General features: G+C 44.7%; 1 protein-coding gene across 1 annotated transcript in view; it reads left to right on the forward strand.

Moving 5' to 3' along the window:
• The window catches only part of LOC115461772, a 111037-nt gene that overhangs the window by 53750 nt on the left and 37204 nt on the right, over positions 1-20083 (forward strand). The window contains exons 2-3 of the mRNA XM_030191817.1: positions 2114-2167; positions 7798-7851. Of these exons, the coding sequence (XP_030047677.1) occupies positions 2114-2167; positions 7798-7851 (108 nt within the window). The remainder of the gene's footprint in view (positions 1-2113; positions 2168-7797; positions 7852-20083) is intronic.

Consider the following 20083-nt stretch of genomic DNA (forward strand, 5'->3'; position numbering starts at 1 on the left):
CTGCTGTAGGTTGGAAGACTCTCAAATACACACAGCTATAAGAACTGCTTTGGACTTTATACTGAATTGTCTTTTGAAACTGTCATTAAATCTTTACTTACAGTTTTTATAATTGTTGAACTGGATTTTCTATGTGTTTATTATTTTCTCATGTACTAATTTCTACTTTTCCTATGGTCATACAATTGATCAGTTTGAGATCTGAAATTATAGTTAAAATTAATTTACTTTGGTCAGACTTATGTTTGCCTTTTAATTTATAATCCCATCTGTAGACCCATGCCACACCCTGTTTTTTTAATTCCCAATTTTTGAGAAAGTTAGCAGTGCATATCCAAAGTCTAAAGAGTAAGAGCAATGCCCCACTTGCTCCTTGCAGCTCCAGACTGCTATGATTCTGCTGCTAGAAGTCATGGCAGCCATAGCTATGATGGGCAGGAGCAAGTCAGCATTGCTTCTGCTCTTAAGGGAAATGGGACTTCAATACGCCTTTCTGAGGTTTTTGCAACTCCATTCAAAGCGGTTTACATATATTCAGGTACTTATTTGTACCAGGGGGCAATGGAGGGTTTAGTGACTTGCCCAGAGTCCACAGGAGCTGCATGGGAATTGAACTCATTTGCCAGGATCAAAGTCCTGCACTAACCACTAGGCTACTCCTCCACTCATTCCACCAATAAGAGCCAACCTCATCAGTGATGTCACAATGGCTTGATTGCCCGAGCTCACTTCTGTTATTGTGATGTCATAAGGGAAAGGGGAAAAGGGAAATGGGACTTGATATCCACCTTTCTGAGTTTTGCAACTACATTCAAAGCGGTTTACATATATTCAGGTACTTTTTGTACCAGGGGCAATGAGGATTTAGTGACTTGCCCAGAGTCACAAGGAGCTGCAGTGGGAATTGACTCGGTTCCCAGGATCAAAGTCCGCTGCACTAACCACTAGCTACTCCTCCACTCATTCCACCAATAAGAGCCAACCTCATCAGTGATGTCACAATGGCTTGATTGCCCGATACTTGGCTCACTTCTGATATTGTGATGTCATAAGGAAAGGGAAGTGGGACTTGACATACTGCCTTTCTGAGGTTTTTGCAACTACATTCAGAGTGGTTTACATATATTCAGGTACTTATTTGTACCAGAGGCAATGGAGGGTTAAGTGACTTGCCCAGAGTCACAAGGAGCTGCAGTGGGAATCAAACTCAGTTCCCCAGATCAAAGGCCACTACACTAACCACTAGGCTACTCCACTAGCAACAGTCCACTAGCAGACGTCAGACTCACAGAAACAGAAGCCTGCGCAGCCGCATTGCGATCTGCAAGGGCTAGGTTACCATATGGCTGCAGAAAAAGGAGGACGGATTGAGCCAGCCGGGTTTGACTTCCATTGCTTTGAAAGCAATGGAGTCAAACCCGGCTGGCTCAATCCGTCCTCCTTTTTCTGGAGCCATATGGTAACCCTAGCAAGGGCAGCTTCTGTTTCTGTGAGTCTGACGACCTGCACATACGTGCAGGACGTCAGACTCACAGAAACAGAAGCCTGTCAGCCGCGTTGCTGATCTGCAAGGGCCGGCTTCTACATGGAATGTTGCTAGTGGAATAGCAACATTAACATTCCATGTAGAATCTCAAATAGGGAAAGGGAACTTGGACTTGACATACCGCCTTTCTGAGGTTTTTGCAACTACATCCAAAGTGATTTACATATATTCAGGTACTTATTTTGTACCAGGGCAATGGAGGGCTAAGTGACTTGCCCAGAGTCACAAGGAGCTGCAGTGGGAATTGACACCCAGTTCCCCAGGATCAAAGTCCACTGCACTACCACTAGGCTACTCCTCCACTCCAGGACCACTTAAATCACCAGGGCTATCAAAGGTAGCCTGGGAGGAACTATAAGGGATGGGGGAGTGGGGGTCCGGTCAGGCTCCACCCATGAACTGCCTCAGCAGGGGTGCAGGGTGGTTAGTGCTATTTCAGCAGCAATGTCTGAATATCAAGCAGATTGGCAGGCACATGCAAATTAACCAGGAAGGAGGCTCTACTGCCAGCTAAATTGCTTTAAATATCAGCTCTGAATTTTAATTCCTGTTTTTGATTTTTTGCAGTCAGATACTTAACAGAGATGCCAGAGGTTCGGGATGCTGCCTCTCCTCTCCTAGGTAAGAATAGCAGCTCGGGAGAGCCCCTGTTTCTTCCAGTCTCCTGACCCCCTACTGCCCCCCAGGCCTCTCAGGTCTTCCCAGCTTGATCTACTCAACGTTCCCTCTTTCAGAGCCCTTGCTCATGCCATCATGCCACTATCCACCGTTCTATCTTTCGGTACAGGGCCCGGATCTTTGGAACAAATTGCCCCAGCATCTCAAATTCTGTTCCTCCCTTCAGCAATATAAGTCAAACTTGAGACATACCTCTGTTGGGATGCCTATAGCTGACCCCTGTCTCACTTTGGGGTTCTTGACAGCTTGCCTGAAATAGACCTTTTCCACCACCCCCTGCTTTCCTATCAATTATTCTAGTTTCACCCCTTCCCCCCCCATCCTCCAACCTATCTTACTTTCTCTCTCATCCCTTTGATTATTATGTAGCCGCTCAGATACTGCCGTTGAATGGGCGGGGTAGAAGTCTTCAATAAACCACCACCATTTCTTACCCTGCTTAAACTCATGGCTTCTTTGCCCCCACGAGAGCTTCCCAACAGGCAGCTTCCACCACAAGAGGCTCCTTCAATGTCACTGCAGCAGGCGGACGCACCGGGGAGTTGAAGACCGAGGGGAGACAAGGCCACCTCAAGCCCCAAAGGGTCGGGGCTGTCCTTCACCCGAATCCAACGTGGAGACCATCTTCCTGGAAACCTGTAATGGTTTTGGTGGCATACCTCCATTGATTGCTGCATGGGGAATAAGTCTTAGTCGCTGGGGAACAATCATGACCACCCCTTTCTGTTTAGTATGTGGCATAACTCAGGAGAGATCAAAGAAAAACAGCAGCAAACTCCAATACTCAGGTTGCACCGCCAGCTCACACCGCCAGCTAGGCCAACTCCCACCAGCTGTGCCTTTTAAATTTGTGATGTCACTTTTCTCCCCGGATAATTTGCTACTCTTACAATCTGTGGTGTTAAAATGTCACCAGGATTCACCATTGCTCTTGTCAAGCTCATCGGTTACGGGTTATGGGTTAATTTATTTGTTATACCTGTAAGGAATAGTAAGAACCTACCCAAACGACAGTGAACTAATTAAAATGACATGTCAAAATGTTTTGAAATGGTGGAAATTCATCAGTAAGGACTCACCTGAACCCGAGAGCTTAACATAACACTGCCAAAATCAAAGGCACTTCAATTGCTGCTCCTTACATCACAGAAATTTTCACTTGCTTTAAAATGTCAATGAAATGTGTCCATAATGAAAAACAGAGAAGGGCGACAAAGATGATACAGAAGATGGGACGACTTCCCTATCAGGATAGGTTGACGAGGCTGGGGCTCTTCAGCTTGGAGAAAAGGTGGCTGAGGGGAGATATGATAGAGGTCTATAAGATAATGAGTGGAATGGAACGGGTCGATGTGAGCGTCTGTTTACGCTTTCCAAAAATACTAGGACAAGGGGGCATGCGATGAAGCTGCAGTGTGGTAAATTTAAAACGAATCGGAGGAAACTTTTCTTCACTCAACGCGTAGTTAAACTCTGGAATTCGCTGCCGGAAAAGGTGGTTAAGGCAGTTAACTTAGCGGACTTCAAAAAAGGGTTGGACGGCTTCCTGGAGGAAAAAGCCATAGAACGTTATTGAATGGATGATGGAATAATACAGTATTTCTAGGATGGGCCTCCCAACCACCGGCTCTGGCACAGACCGTACAAGTCTGTCCAGCACTATCCCCGCCTCCCAACCACCAGTCCCGCTTCCCACCACCGGCTCTGGCACAGACCGTATAAGTCTGCCCAGCCCTATCCCCGCCTCCCAACCACCAGCCCCGCCTCCCGATCTTGACTAAGCTCCTGAGGATCCATTCCTGGCACAGGATTCCTTTATGCTTATCCCACGCATGTTTAAATTCCGTTACCGTTTTCATTTCCACCACCTCCCGCGGGAGGGCATTCCAAGCATCCACTACTCTCTCAGGCAAACATTACCTGTAGTTCCTCGATCGACACCAGCGGACGAAATAAATGCTTGCCTAAAATACTCTACTTGCCTAAAATACTCCAGCTGCAAAACGATCAATTAGCTCAGATATTCACATCAATTGCTGAAAATGGGGAACGGAAAGGTGCCGGTTGATCTGACCTGAGGACGAATTTCATTGCCTCAAAACTTCTGCAATTTACTGACCTCAAAAGAACAATTGGTTGAAAAGTATTTCCCAATTTCAAACCAATTATAAGAATCACGAATCGCTGAGTGAACGAGCTATTCTTGCGGCCAGAACAAAGACGTCTACGAACTGAACAATATTATTCAGTCTAACATTCAAAGCGAGCCACTCACACACAAGTCCGTCGACACTGTTCTGGAAGCGGAGAAGCGCTTAATTATCCAACAGACTTTTTCAATTCACCTCGATCTGCCAGGGATGCCACCGCACGTACTGCATTGAAAATCGACGTGCCAATTATCATGTTGCGAAATATCAACCAGCCAAACCTTTGCAACCACACGTGGCTTGCAGTAAAAAAATGAATGAGCAATGTCGTACAAGCAACAATCTTGACAGGACCTTTCAGAGGTGAACATGTCCTCATTCTCGCATTCCTATGATTCCAACGGATATGCCATTTCAATTTAACAGATTGCAATTCCCAATTTGATTTGAGTTTGCAATCACCATCAACAAAGCTCAGGGCCAATCTTTAGAATTCACCCGTTTACATCTACACACGGATTGCTTCTCACATGGACAATTATATGTTGCATGTTCTACAGCCGGCAAACCAGACAATCTCTATCTCTGCACACACAATGGAACAACAAAAATATTGTATACCCACAAGCATTGTGAATTAAACATATTAGAAACGTGCGCTTCCTCTTTTCTTTCTTTTCCATTTAACCAGACTGAGCCACAGCAACGCGTGGCCGGGTAGAGCCGGGTTTTCTCTTTCAAAAAATACTAGGACTAGGGGGCATGTGATGAAGCTACAAAGTAGTAAATTTAATAAGAATCGGAGAAAATGTTTCGTCACGCAACGTGTAATTAAACACTGGAATTCATTGCCAGAGCGTGTGGTACAGATTGTTAGCTTAGTGGGGTTTAATTCTTTTTCTTGAATGTTAACTCCTAAGATAACTATGATTCGGATTATTCTTCCCAATGTGCATGTTTAGTAATACGCCTATGCTCCACCCACATGTATGTTCCCCTTGCAGTTACGCACTAAGTGATTTTGGTGTGTACTTTATAGAGAATAGCCTAGCACTTAGGTGTGTAAATGTCAATTGGCGCCTCTGATGCGTGTAAATATTCTATAACCTACGCTCGCACTTGTTGCCCGACATTAGGCGCCAAGGTCTAGAATGAGAGGGAAAGCAAGTGACTGCTCTGACCTCCTGAATACAATCACAGGAGACTTGTGCCCTTTACAGCCGCACCCTCAAATAGTCAACACACTTTCTATCGAGTCAACATTTTTCTTCTAAATCATCTCCTGCATCCTGCTGTAGGTTGGAAGACTCTCAAATACCACACAGCTATAAGAACTGCTTTGGACTTTATAACTGAATTGTTCTTTTGAAAACTGTCATTAAATCTGTACTTACAGTTTTTATAATTGTTGAACTGGATTTTCTATGTGTTATTATTTTCTCATGTACTAATTCTACTTTTCCTATGGTCATACAATTGATCAGTTTGAGATCTGAAATTAGTAGTTAAAATTAAATTTCCTTTGGTCAGACTTATGTTGCCTTTTAATTTATAATCCCATCTGTAGACCCATGCACACACCCTGTTTTTTTAATTCCCAATTTTTGAGAAAGTTAGCAGTGCATATCCAAAGTCTAAAGAGTAAGAGCAATGCCCCCACCTTGCTCCTTGCGCTCCAGACTGCTATGATTCTGCTGCTAGAAGTCATGGCAGCCATAGCTATGATGGGCAGGAGCAAGTCAGCATTGCTTCTGCTCTAAGGGAAATGGACTTCAGATACCGCCTTTCTGAGGTTTTTGCAACTCCATTCAAGCGTTTACATATATTCAGGTACTTATTTGTACCAGGGGCAATGGAGGGTTTAGTGACTTGCCCAGAGTCACAAGGAGCTGCAGTGGGAATTGAACTCAGTTTGCCAGGATCAAAGTCCTGCACTAACCACTAGCTACTCCTCCACTCATTCCACCAATACGAGCCAACCTCATCAGTGATGTCACAATGCTGATTGCCCGAGCTCACTTCTGTTATTGTGATGTCATAAGGGAAAGGGGAAAAGGAAATGGGACTTGATATACCACCTTTCTGAGGTTTTGCAACTACATTCAAAGCGGTTTACATATATTCAGGTACTTATTTGTACCAGGGGCAATGGAGGGTTTAGTGACTTGCCCAGAGTCACAAGGAGCTGCAGTGGGAATTGAACTAAGTTTGCCCAGGATCAAAGTCCACTGCACTAACCACTCGGCTACTCCTCCACTCATTCCACCAATAGAGCCAACCTCATCAGTGATGTCACAATGGCTTGATTGCCCGATACTGGCTCACTTCTGATATGTTGATGTCATAAGGGAAAGGGAAGTGGGCTTGACATACTGCCTTTCTGAGGTTTTTGCAACTACATTCAGAGTGGTTTACATATATTCAGGTACTTATTTGTACCAGAGGCAATGGAGGGTTAAGTGACTTGCCCAGAGTCACAAGGAGCTGCAGTGGGAATCAAACTCAGTTCCCCAGGATCAAAGGCCACTACACTAACCACTAGGCTACTCCACTAGCAAACAGTCCACTAGCAGGACGTCAGACTCACAGAAACAGAAGCCTGCGCAGCCGCATTGCTGATCTGCAAGGGCTAGGGTTACCATATGGCTGCAGAAAAAGGAGGACGGATTGAGCCAGCCGGGTTTTACTTCCATTGCTTTGAAAGCAATGGAAGTCAAACCCGGCTGGCTCAATCCGTCCTCCCTTTTTCTGGAGCCATATGGTAACCCTAGCAAGGGCAGGCTTCTGTTTCTGTGAGTCCTGACGACCTGCACATACGTGCAGGACGTCAGACTCACAGAAACAGAAGCCTGTGCAGCCGCGTTGCTGATCTGCAAGGGCCGGCTTCTACATGGAATGTTGCTAGTGGAATAGCAACATTAACATTCCGTGTAGAATCTCAAATAGGGAAAGGGAACTTGGACTTGACATACCGCCTTTCTGAGGTTTTTGCAACTACATCCAAAGTGATTTACATATATTCAGGTACTTATTTTGTACCAGGGGCAATGGAGGGCTAAGTGACTTGCCCAGAGTCACAAGGAGCTGCAGTGGGAATTGAACCCAGTTCCCCAGGATCAAAGTCCACTGCACTAACCACTAGGCTACTCCTCCACTCCAGGACCACTTAAATCACCAGGGCTATCAAAGGTAGGCCTGGGAGGAACTATAAGGGATGGGGGAGTGGGGGTCCGGTCAGGCTCCACCCATGAACTGCCTCAGCAGGGGTGCAGGGTGGTTAGTGCTAATATTCAGCAGCAATGTCTGAATATCAAGCAGATTGGCAGGCACATGCAAATTAACCAGGAAGGAGGCTCTACTGCCAGCTAAATTGCTTTAAATATCAGGCTCTGAATTTTAATTCCTGTTTTTGATTTTTTGCAGTCAGATACTTAACAGAGATGCCAGAGGTTCGGGATGCTGCCTCTCCTCTCCTAGGTAAGAATAGCAGCTCGGAGAGCCCCCTGTTTCTTTCCAGTCTCCTGACCCCCTACTGCCCTCCCAGGCCTCTCAGGTCTTCCCAGCTTGATCTACTCAACGTTCCCTCTTTCAGAGCCCTTGCTCATGCCATCATGCCACTATCCACCGTTCTATCTTTTCGGTACAGGGCCCGGATCTTTGGAACAAATTGCCCAGCATCTCAAATTCTGTTCCTCCCTTCAGCAATTTAAGTCAAAACTTGAGACATACCTCTGTTGGGATGCCTATAGCTGACCCCTGTCTCACTTTGGGGTTCTTGACAGCTTGCCTGAAATAGACCTTTTCCACCACCCCCTGCTTTCCTATCAATTATTCTAGTTTCACCCCTTCCCCTCCCCATCCTCCAACCTATCTTACTTTCTTCTCTCATCCCTTTGATTATTATGTAGCCGCTCAGATACTGCCGTTGAATGGGGGGGTAGAAGTCTTCAATAAACCACCACCATTTCTTACCCTGCTTAAACTCATGGCTTCTTTGCCCCCGACGAGAGCTTCCCAACAGGCAGCTTCCACCACAAGAGGCTCCTTCAATGTCACTGCAGCAGGCGGACGCACCGGGGAGTTGAAGACCGAGGGGAGACAAGGCCACCTCAAGCCCCAAAGGGTCGGGGCTGTCCTTCACCCGAATCCAACGTGGAGACCATCTTCCTGGAAACCTGTAATGGGGTTTTGGTGGCATACCTCCAGATTGATTGCTGCATGGGGGAATAAGTCTTAGTCGCTGGGGAACAATCATGACCACCCCTTTCTGTTTAGTATGTGGCATAACTCAGGAGAGATCAAAGAAAAACAGCAGCAAACTCCAATACTCAGGTTGCACCGCCAGCTCACACCGCCAGCTAGGCCAACTCCCACCAGCTGTGCCTTTTAAATTTGTGATGTCACTTTCTCCCCAGGATAATTTGCTACTCTTACAATCTGTGGTGTTAAAATGTCACCAGGATTCACCATTGCTCTTGTCAAGCTCATCGGAGTTACGGGTTATGGGTTAATTTATTTGTTATACTTCCTGTAAGGAATAGTAAGAACCTACCCAAACGACAGTGAACTAATTAAAATGACATGTCAAAAATGTTTTGAAATGGTGGAAATTCATCAGTAAGGACTCACCTGAACCCGAGAGCTTAACATAACACTGCCAAAATCAAAGGCACTTCAATGTGCTCTCCTTACATCACAGAAATTTCCACTTGCTTTAAAATGTCAATGAAATGTGTCCATAATTGAAAAACAGAGAAGGGCGACAAAGATGATACAGAAGATGGGACGACTTCCCTATCAGGATAGGTTGAAGAGGCTGGGGCTCTTCAGCTTGGAGAAAAGGTGGCTGAGGGGCGATATGATAGAGGTCTATAAGATAATGAGTGGAATGGAACGGGTCGATGTGGAGCGTCTGTTTACGCTTTCCAAAAATACTAGGACAAGGGGGCATGCGATGAAGCTGCAGTGTGGTAAATTTAAAACGAATCGGAGGAAACTTTTCTTCACTCAACGCGTAGTTAAACTCTGGAATTCGCTGCCGGAAAAGGTGGTTAAGGCAGTTAACTTAGCGGACTTCAAAAAGGGTTGGACGGCTTCCTGGAGGAAAAAGCCATAGAACGTTATTGAATGGATGATGGAATAATACAGTATTTCTAGGATGGGCCTCCCAACCACCGGCTCTGGCACAGACCGTACAAGTCTGTCCAGCACTATCCCCGCCTCCCAACCACCAGTCCCGCTTCCCACCACCGGCTCTGGCACAGACCGTATAAGTCTGCCCAGCCCTATCCCCGCCTCCCAACCACCAGCCCCGCCTCCCGATCTTGACTAAGCTCCTGAGGATCCATTCCTTCGGCACAGGATTCCTTTATGCTTATCCCACGCATGTTTGAATTCCGTTACCGTTTTCATTTCCACCACCTCCCGCGGGAGGGCATTCCAAGCATCCACTACTCTCTCAGGCAAACATTACTGTAGTTCCTCGATCGACACCAGCGGACGAAATAAATGCTTGCCTAAAATACTCTACTTGCCTAAAATACTCCAGCTGCAAAACGATCAATTAGCTCAGATATTCTCACATCAATTGCTGAAAATGGGGAACGGAAAGGTGCCGGTTGATCTGACCTGAGGACGAATTTCATTGCCTCAAAACTTCTGCAATTTACTGACCTCAAAAGAACAATTGGTTGAAAAAGTATTTCCCAATATTCAAACCAATTATAAGAATCACGAATCGCTGAGGTGAACGAGCTATTCTTGCGGCCAAGAAACAAAGACGTCTACGAACTGAACAATATTATTCAGTCTAACATTCAAAGCGAGCCACTCACACACAAGTCCGTCGACACTGTTCTGGAAGCGGAGAAGCGCTTAATTATCCAACAGACTTTTCAATTCACTCGATCTGCCAGGGATGCCACCGCACGTACTGCAATTGAAATCGACGTGCCAATTATCATGTTGCGAAATATCAACCAGCCAAACCTTTGCAACCACACGTGGCTTGCAGTAAAAAATGAATGAGCAATGTCGTACAAGCAACAATCTTGACAGGACCTTTCAGAGGTGAACATGTCCTCATTCCTCGCATTCCTATGATTCCAACGGATATGCCATTTCAATTTAACAGATTGCAATTCCCAATTTGATTTGAGTTTGCAATCACCATCAACAAAGCTCAGGGCCAATCTTTAGAATTCACCCGTTTACATCTACACACGGATTGCTTCTCACATGGACAATTATATGTTGCATGTTCTACAGCCGGCAAACCAAACAATCTCTATCTCTGCACACACAATGGAACAACAAAAAATATTGTATACCACAAGCATTGTGAAATTAACATATTAGAAACGTGCGCTTCCTCTTTTCTTTCTTTTCCATTTAACCAGACTGAGCCACAGCAACGCGTGGCCGGGTAGAGCCGGGTTTTCTCTTTCAAAAATACTAGGACTAGGGGGCATGTGATGAAGCTACAAAGTAGTAAATTTAATAAGAATCGGAGAAAATGTTTCGTCACGCAACGTGTAATTAAACACTGGAATTCATTGCCAGAGCGTGTGGTACAGATTGTTAGCTTAGTGGGGTTTAATTCTTTTTCTTGAATGTTAACTCCTAAGATAACTATGATTCGGATTATTCTTCCCAATGTGCATGTTTAGTAATACGCCTATGCTCCACCCACATGTATGTTCCCCTTGCAGTTACGCACTAAGTGATTTTGGTGTGTACTTTATAGAGAATAGTGCCTAGCACTTAGGTGTGTAAATGTCAATTATTGGCGCCTCTGATGCGTGTAAATATTCTATAACCTACGCTCGCACTTGTTGCCCGACATTAGGCGCCAAGGTCTAGAATGAGAGGGAAAGCAAGTGACTGCTCTGACCTCCTGAATACAATCACAGGAGACTTGTGCCCTTTACAGCCGCACCCTCAAATAGTCAACACACTTTCTATCGAGTCAACATTTTTCTTCTAAATCATCTCCTGCATCCTGCTGTAGGTTGGAAGACTCTCAAATACCACACAGCTATAAGAACTGCTTTGGACTTTATAACTGAATTGTCTTTTGAAAACTGTCATTAAATCTGTACTTACAGTTTTTATAATTGTTGAACTGGATTTTCTATGTGTTTATTATTTTCTCATGTACTAATTTCTACTTTTCCTATGGTCATACAATTGATCAGTTGAGATCTGAAATTAGTAGTTAAAATTAAATTTACTTTGGTCAGACTTATGTTTGCCTTTTAATTTATAATCCCATCTGTAGACCCATGCCACACCCTGTTTTTTTAATTCCCAATTTTTGAGAAAGTTAGCAGTGCATATCCAAAGTCTAAAGAGTAAGAGCAATGCCCCCACTTGCTCCTTGCAGCTCCAGACTGCTATGATTCTGCTGCTAGAAGTCATGGCAGCCATAGCTATGATGGGCAGGAGCAAGTCAGCATTGCTTCTGCTCTTAAGGGAAATGGGACTTCAGATACCGCCTTTCTGAGGTTTTTGCAACTCCATTCAAAGCGGTTTACATATATTCAGGTACTTATTTGTACCAGGGGCAATGGAGGGTTTAGTGACTTGCCCAGAGTCACAAGGAGCTGCAGTGGGAATTGAACTCAGTTTGCCAGGATCAAAGTGCACTGCACTAACCACTAGGCTACTCCTCCACTCATTCCACCAATAAGAGCCAACCTCATCAGTGATGTCACAATGGCTTGATTGCCCGATACAGTTCCCCAGGATCAAATCCACTGCACTAACCACTAGGCTACTCCTCCACTCATTCCACCAATAAGAGCCAACCTCATCAGTGATGTCACAATGGCTTGATTGCCCGAGCTCACTTCTGTTATTGTGATGTCATAAGGGAAAGGGGAAAAGGGAAATGGGACTTGATATACCACCTTTCTGAGGTTTTTGCAACTACATTCAAAGCGGTTTACATATTCAGGTACTTATTTGTACCAGGGGCAATGGAGGGTTTAGTGACTTGCCCAGAGTCACAAGGAGCTGCAGTGGGAATTGAACTCAGTTGCCAGGATCAAAGTGCACTGCACTAACCACTAGGCTACTCCTCCACTCATTCCACCAATAAGAGCCAACCTCATCAGTGATGTCACAATGGCTTGATTGCCCGATACAGTTCCCCAGGATCAAATCCACTGCACTAACCACTAGGCTACTCCTCCACTCATTCCACCAATAAGAGCCAACCTCATCAGTGATGTCACAATGGCTTGATTGCCCGAGCTCACTTCTGTTATTGTGATGTCATAAGGGAAAGGGGAAAAGGGAAATGGGACTTGATATACCACCTTTCTGAGGTTTTTGCAACTACATCAAAGCGGTTTACATATATTCAGGTACTTATTTGTACCAGGGGCAATGGAGGGTTTAGTGACTTGCCCAGAGTCACAAGGAGCTGCAGTGGGAATTGAACTCGGTTCCCCAGGATCAAAGTCCGCTGCACTAACCACTAGGCTACTCCTCCACTCATTCCACCAATAAGAGCCAACCTCATCAGTGATGTCACAATGGCTTGATTGCCCGATACTTGGCTCACTTCTGATATTGTGATGTCATAAGGGAAAGGGAAGTGGGACTTGACATACTGCCTTTCTGAGGTTTTTGCAACTACATTCAGAATGGTTTACATATATTCAGGTACTTATTTGTACCAGGGGCAATGGAGGGTTAAGTGACTTGCCCAGAGTCACAAGGAGCTGCAGTGGGAATCAACTCAGTTCCCCAGGATCAAAGGCCACTACACTAACCACTAGGCTACTCCACTAGCAACAGTCCACTAGCAGGACGTCAGACTCACAGAAACAGAAGCCTGCGCAGCCGCATTGCTGATCTGCAAGGGCTAGGGTTACCATATGGCTGCAGAAAAAGGAGGACGGATTGAGCCAGCCGGGTTTTACTCCATTGCTTTGAAAGCAATGGAAGTCAAACCCGGCTGGCTCAATCCGTCCTCCTTTTTCTGGAGCCATATGGTAACCCTAGCAAGGGCAGGCTTCTGTTTCTGTGAGTCTGACGACCTGCACATACGTGCAGGACGTCAGACTCACAGAAACAGAAGCCTGTGCAGCCGCGTTGCTGATCTGCAAGAGCCGGCTTCTACATGGAATGTTGCTAGTGGAATAGCAACATTAACGTTCCATGTAGAATCTCAAATAGGGAAAGGGAACTTGGACTTGACATACCGCCTTTCTGAGGTTTTTGCAACTACATCCAAAGTGATTTACATATATTCAGGTACTTATTTTGTACCAGGGGCAATGGAGGGCTAAGTGACTTGCCCAGAGTCACAAGGAGCTGCAGTGGGAATCGAAATCAGTTCCCCAGGATCAAAGTTCACTGCACTAACCACTAGGCTACTCCTCCACTCATTCCACCAATAAGAGCCAACCTCATCAGTGATGTCACAATGGCTTGATTGTCCTATACAGTTCCCCAGGATCAAAGTTCACTGCACTAACCACTAGGCTACTCCTCCACTCATTCCACCAATAAGAGCCAACCTCATCAGTAATGTCACAATGGCTTGACTGCCCGATACTTGGCTCAGATATTGTGATGTCATAAGGGAAAGGGGGGAAGGGAAATGGACTTGACATACCGCCTTCTGAGGTTTTTGCAACTCCATTCAAAGCGGTTTACATATATTCAGGTACTTATTTTGTACCAGGGGCAATGGAGGGTTAAGTGACTTGCCCAGAGTCACAAGGAGCTGCAATGGGAATCGAACTCAGTTCCCCAGGATCAAAGTTCACTGCACTAACCACTAGCCTACTCCTCCACTCCAAAAGGGTAGGTCATTGCAGAACTTTGCATATGATTTTTGCTCTTTTTTTCGTTCTTTTTTTTTTTTAAGGTAGGTTTGTTTGTTTTTTCTTAAATTAGAGATGAAAATGTCTTATCGCCCCTAAAATTCTCACACTAAATGTTAGTACTTATTAGAGAAGAGAACAAACTTTCCATTGTAGCCATCGGGATTTTGAAACTCTGTGATAAGATTGTAAACTGGGTCAGAGAAAATGTCCATAGATGAGCCCTGGATCTTGTCTCAGACAGTGGCCATGATTGGCTCTTTGGTGGCTTTACTGGATTCCCCTGTTCTACTACTACTACTACTTAACATTTCTAGAGCGCTACTAGGGTTACGCAGCGCTGTACAGTTTAACAAAGAAGGACAGTCCCTGCTCAAGAGCTTACAATCTAAAGGACGAAATGTCAAGTTGTGTTCTGGTGTCCTTATGGTGGGTGGGCGGCGGTCAGTTGTTAGAGACGCCCATCTCAGGGCTGCTGAGACTGCTTGCATAGCCTAGAAGCCTCACCAATCTGTAGTTTCTCAGATCATCTTTAGAACACTTTTTAAAAATTGGTATTATGTTGACACTTTCCAATCTTCAGATGATTTTAACAATGGTGAACAGATTTCCAATCATAGATCTGCAATTATTTCTTTTTCAGTACCCTGGAGTCTATATTATTCGATCCAGGTCTTTAGCTTATTAATTTGGAGGGGGATAATCGAACGGGGGCGCCCATCTCTCAGGACGGCCCTGTAGAGGGGTGGGGCAACCTGTATTATCGAAACAAGATGGATGTCCATCTTTCCTTTCGATAATACGGTCGGGGATGCCGAAATCATTAAATTTAGGTCAACCTTAGAGATGGTCATCCCCGTTTTCGCCGACAATGGAAAGTGAGGACGCCCATCTCAGAGGAAAGGAACGGGCATGCATGAAGGAAATTGCATGCAAATGAGCTGCTCACTGTTAGCTCATTTGCACACGATTTCCTTCCTAAGGAGGGAAGCGACGGCAGTTGAGGACGTCCAAAATCGGCTTTCGATTATGCCGATTTGGGCGACCTTAGAAGAAGGACGCCCATCTCCCGCTTTGTGTCGGAAGATGGGCGCCCTTCTCCTTCAAAAATAAGCAGGCTGGTCTCTTACATCTTCCAAGATTTGTTTCAGTTCCTCAGTATCATCACCTTTAAATACCATCTCTGGCATCGGTAGCTCCTTTCTAAGAAGGAAAGCCTGAAGCAAAGGATTCATCTAGTCTCTTCATTATGGTCTTGTCCTCCATGAGTGACCCTTTTACTCTTTGATGATCCACTGGTCCAACTGATTCTTTTCAGAGGTTTTCTGCTTCTAATGTGCCTGATAAAGTGTTTGTCTCTTTGAGAAATTTCTTTTCAAATTCTCTTTTAGCCTTCCTTATCAGTGCTTTGCATCTAACTTGCCAGTGCTTATGCTGCTTCCTGTTTTCATTTGGTTGCTTTTTCTATTTTTTAAAGATCTTCTTTTAGCCTCTTTTACCTCACCTCTTAACCATGCTGACTGAAATATATTTGGTGTGGGCTTCCAAGATGGTATTTTGAAACAATGTCCATGCCAGCATTAAGCTCTTAATCTCTGCAGCTGCACCTTTTAGCTTCTTGCTTTACCATTTCTTCATTTTATTATAGTTGGTCTTTTGGAAGCTACAGGTTCTGGATTTCTTACAAGATGGCCTAGAAAAAAGTCTGGCCTTGGCTTTGCTTTAGGTTCAGCTGGTGGCTTTGGCTTCTTTTCGGGAGCGATTGAAGGGCAAGCCCTTGGGTAGTCATCTGGACGTGGTTAGGTTCCTGAGAGGTGTAAATGTTCTGCGTCCGCCCCAGCGGCCTCCCTTTCCTTCTTGGCATGTTAGTCTGGTCCTCTTGGCGCTCATTCATTCTCCTTTTGAGCTGTAAGTTTCTATTTCCATCAAGGACGTACCTTGAAGGCAGTGTTCTTTGTAGCTATATTGTTGGCGAGGAGAGTGTTGAAATTGCAGGCTTTGTCCTGTAGAGAGCCCTTTTGGAGTTCCTGGCAGATCCTGTAGTTTTGAGACCGGTTCCCTCATTTCTGCTGAAGGTTTTGTCATCCTTTCATGTCAAACCAACTTCTTATCCAGTCAAAGTCTTCACCCATTCATTTACGCAGATGGTGTCTTCTGTAATACTACTATCTCGTATTCCTAATGTCTGTCAATGTCTTCTGTAATGCCACTTATCTTGTACTTCATGACCATGTAACCCAAAATCCTTCTGTAAAACCAAATGTATATCTCTTGCTATTTCCATTATCCATGATATATCGTAAGCCACATTGAGCCTGCAAAGAGGTGGGAAAACGTGGGATACAAATACAATAAATAAAAAAATAAATAAATAAATGTTGGTGCAGTTGATTTCTATAGTGTGCTTTCTCCATTTATTAACTCAAATTTGTTCATGTTATGATCACTGTTGCCAGGCGGATTCGACACTGCATTCCACTAAGGACCAGCTATAAAATAATTCCTCGTCTTGTTGTTTCCTGAACCAGCTGCTCCATGAAGGCAATTATTTATTTCATCTAGGAACTTTTCCTCCCTAGCATTTTCTTTTTTTTTTTTCTTTATAACACACCTCTTTAACAAAGCTTACAGTAACCACCCTCAATGATACAATTCATTCCCCAAATCACCCAAACACACCTAAAACATTTCTCACACAACCTACCCAACATCAGCCCATCTATCACCTCTCTTACCTCAGCTTATGATCAACTGTATTTAAATCCTGTACTGACTTTATCATAACCTTACTCAGACCACATTGAGCCTGCAAAAAGGTGGGATAATGTGGGGTACAAATGCAATAAATAAATACATTTAAATTTTTACAAGCGATAAAACAACTTGCTGGAAATACAGAGAAAGTAATATGTAGGAATTATTTCAGTCGGGTAATTCTATTCTCTTCCTTAGACCACTAAATAGGGAGAGTGAAACAAGATAAGGAGATCAATTAAACAGTAAACAGACAAAAGAAACCGTGGTATTAACCTGATTATCCCCAGATATTACTCGTCTAATTCATTATTCCACATTGATCATCTGGTTGGCTTCTTCAAGGCCAATACGGTGTACAGTCAAATCATTTAATTGAAAACATACTTATTGTCCAATATTAGTTAGAATAATACATCTGATTACATTCTTTCTCTTTTAAAAACCAGAAGTTATTTAACAATACATATACTTAAGTCTCTAATTCAAATCCCACTGATTAAAGTAATCCCAGTTTACACAGGCTTCACTCCTTTTAAAGTAATAATTTGAGGAAATATTTCTGAGGAAAACTTTAGGAGTCATACCTGGAACTCTGGGAAAAAAAATAATCTCGATATTAATTATTCAAAATTTCTGGTCTATTATCATAACCACTTCTTGCTCATGTAGAATCATTTGTTATATCAATTTTTACTCTCAAAGGGTTCAGTTGAATTGTCCATGTAACTCTCTAATTATATCTGAAACAAAATTATTTACTGCCACCGTTAGGTCCCGAAGCGCCTTCCAGATGGTATTCAATGTAACCTCCATGGGAGCTAAAAACTCCAAGTTGATTTCTCTTAGGTGTTTAGGAGTGGTTCCGCCGATTCGGGTTCTACTGTAAATGTCCTCCGTTCAGCATATGCCTCTAACTCACTCCTCCATTCCTTTGGACATGGTGGTTAAATAATTTGGGAGCAATGGAGTTGTTTTTTCCAGGTCCAAGAGCATCGACACTCCTTCGCCGGCGCTAATCAAAGGACTCGCCCACCCTTTCATCTGTGGGCAGTTCGTCGCGCAGCGGTCCCACACTTGCTGCTCAGGGGACAAAGCGCTGGCCATCGGCGGCTGACCGCTGGTTGTCCCCTTCCTCTCAGTTAAGGTAACTGCAATTGCAGAGAGGAAATTTACGTAAAGAAGACGAAACTTCAAAGGGCAGCTGGGCCGTTGGGCATACGAACTTCAGGTCGCCATCTTACCACTCTCCCAGTTTGGGACACTCTTTGTCTGGCTTCTCCTCAGAGGCCTGTCTGATATGGGTAACCCTTCAGCATAGCCCTTTGAGTCATAGGAGTGGCCTAGTGGTTAGGGTGGTGGACTCTGGTCCTGGGGAACTGAGGAACTGAGTTCGATTCCCACTTCAGGCACAGGCAGCTCCTTGTGACTCTGGGCAAGTCACTTAACCCTCCATTGCCCCATGTAAGCCGCATTGAGCCTGCCATGAGTGGGAAAGCGCAGGGTACAAATGTACAAAAAGAAAATAGATACTATTGGACATTCTACATGGAATGTTGCTACTATTGGAGATTCTACATGGAATGTTGCTATTCCACTAGCAACATTCCATGTAGAAGGCTGCGCAGGCTTCTGTTTCTGTGAGTCTGACATCCTGCACGTACATGCAGGACGTCAGACTCACAGAAGCAGAAGCCTGCGCGGCCACATTGGTGATCTACAAGGGCCGACTTCTACATGGAATGTTGCTAGTGGAATAGCAACATTCCATGTAGAATCTCAAATAGTAGCAACAGTGGAGGAGTGGCCTAGTGGTTAGGGTGGTGGAGGAGTGGCCTAGTGGTTAGGGTGGAGGACTTTGGTCCTGGGGAACTGAGGAACTGAGTTCAATTCCCACTTCAGGCACAGGCAGCTCCTTGTGACTCTGGGCAAGTCACTTAACCCTCCATTGCCCCATATAAGCCACATTGAGCCTGCCATGAGTGGGAAAGCGCAGGGTACAAATGTAGCTAAAATAAAAAAATCAAAACACTCCCTAGCATTTTCTGATGTGGTATTTATCCAGTTAATACTGAAGTAATTTTACCCACTGGCTTTGCAGGTATTTGTAAGGGGGTGTTCACAGGGGTGGAACACAGGCAGGGCTCCCACTTACTTGAGTAACTTACACAGTACTGTAAATTATGCACATCCGTACTGCGTCTAGATGCCCACAACTATATCCGCTCTATTGGTGGCATTAAGTGCGGGCATTAATATGTTGGACACACTGATACCAGGTTACGCTTGTATTCTACTGCATAACAGAACTGGGATCATATGTGCCCATTTATCAATCTGTCAACTGGTTCCCAGTTAGCAAAGAACAGAATTTAAAATGAATTGTATAGTGCATAAGACAGTGGCATAGCGGGTGAGAGATCCAAGATGGCGTCGTTGTGAATTGCTACACCGGACGCCCTCAGATTCGAGCTGGGGAGGATTCCAGAACCCCATTGAGAAATGGGGAAGAGGCGAGGAAAAGTAAAGGGGCTTCCCTCAACCCCTGCTGGGACTCACCCTTCACAGCAGTCAACACTGGAACGATTTGGAGTGACGACCGGACCTGTTTTGACCTCTTCCCCTGCTATCAGTGCTGACCTGGTCGAGTCAGCCGGCAGTGTTTATCTGAGCCCTGTCGAATGTGCGGCTCCCCCACAGCCAGGAGGAGGAGGAGGCATGGTATCGGAGCCTGCCGTTCGACTCTCAGAAGAAGAGGAGCCAACTGAGCAGGGGGGGGGGGGGACCTGACTATGCCTGGTACAGAGGGTGGAGAGAGGTCTGGTAGGACAACAATTTTCTAATTTTTCTACTATGATAGTTGATAATTTGAACCAAATCCTCAAAACCCCTTCCCTCCTGACTTTACATTGGGCTTAATAAGTAAACCAGCCGTAGTGACAATGGAGTCACTCTGGGATCTAAGATTCAACTTGCATTCTTCTTTGCAAACTCTGATTTCAAAAAAATACGTTGGAAATTAAAGTTTTGTCTGAGACAATCCTGACCCAGGAACGAATAAACACCCAACAGTACTCTGAAGTTAAACAGATTGGGGAAAAGCTTTGTAAATTGGA

The sequence above is a fragment of the Microcaecilia unicolor genome, chromosome 2 (genome assembly GCF_901765095.1).
Source record: "Microcaecilia unicolor chromosome 2, aMicUni1.1, whole genome shotgun sequence".
Classification (NCBI taxonomy): Eukaryota; Metazoa; Chordata; class Amphibia; order Gymnophiona; family Siphonopidae; genus Microcaecilia; species Microcaecilia unicolor.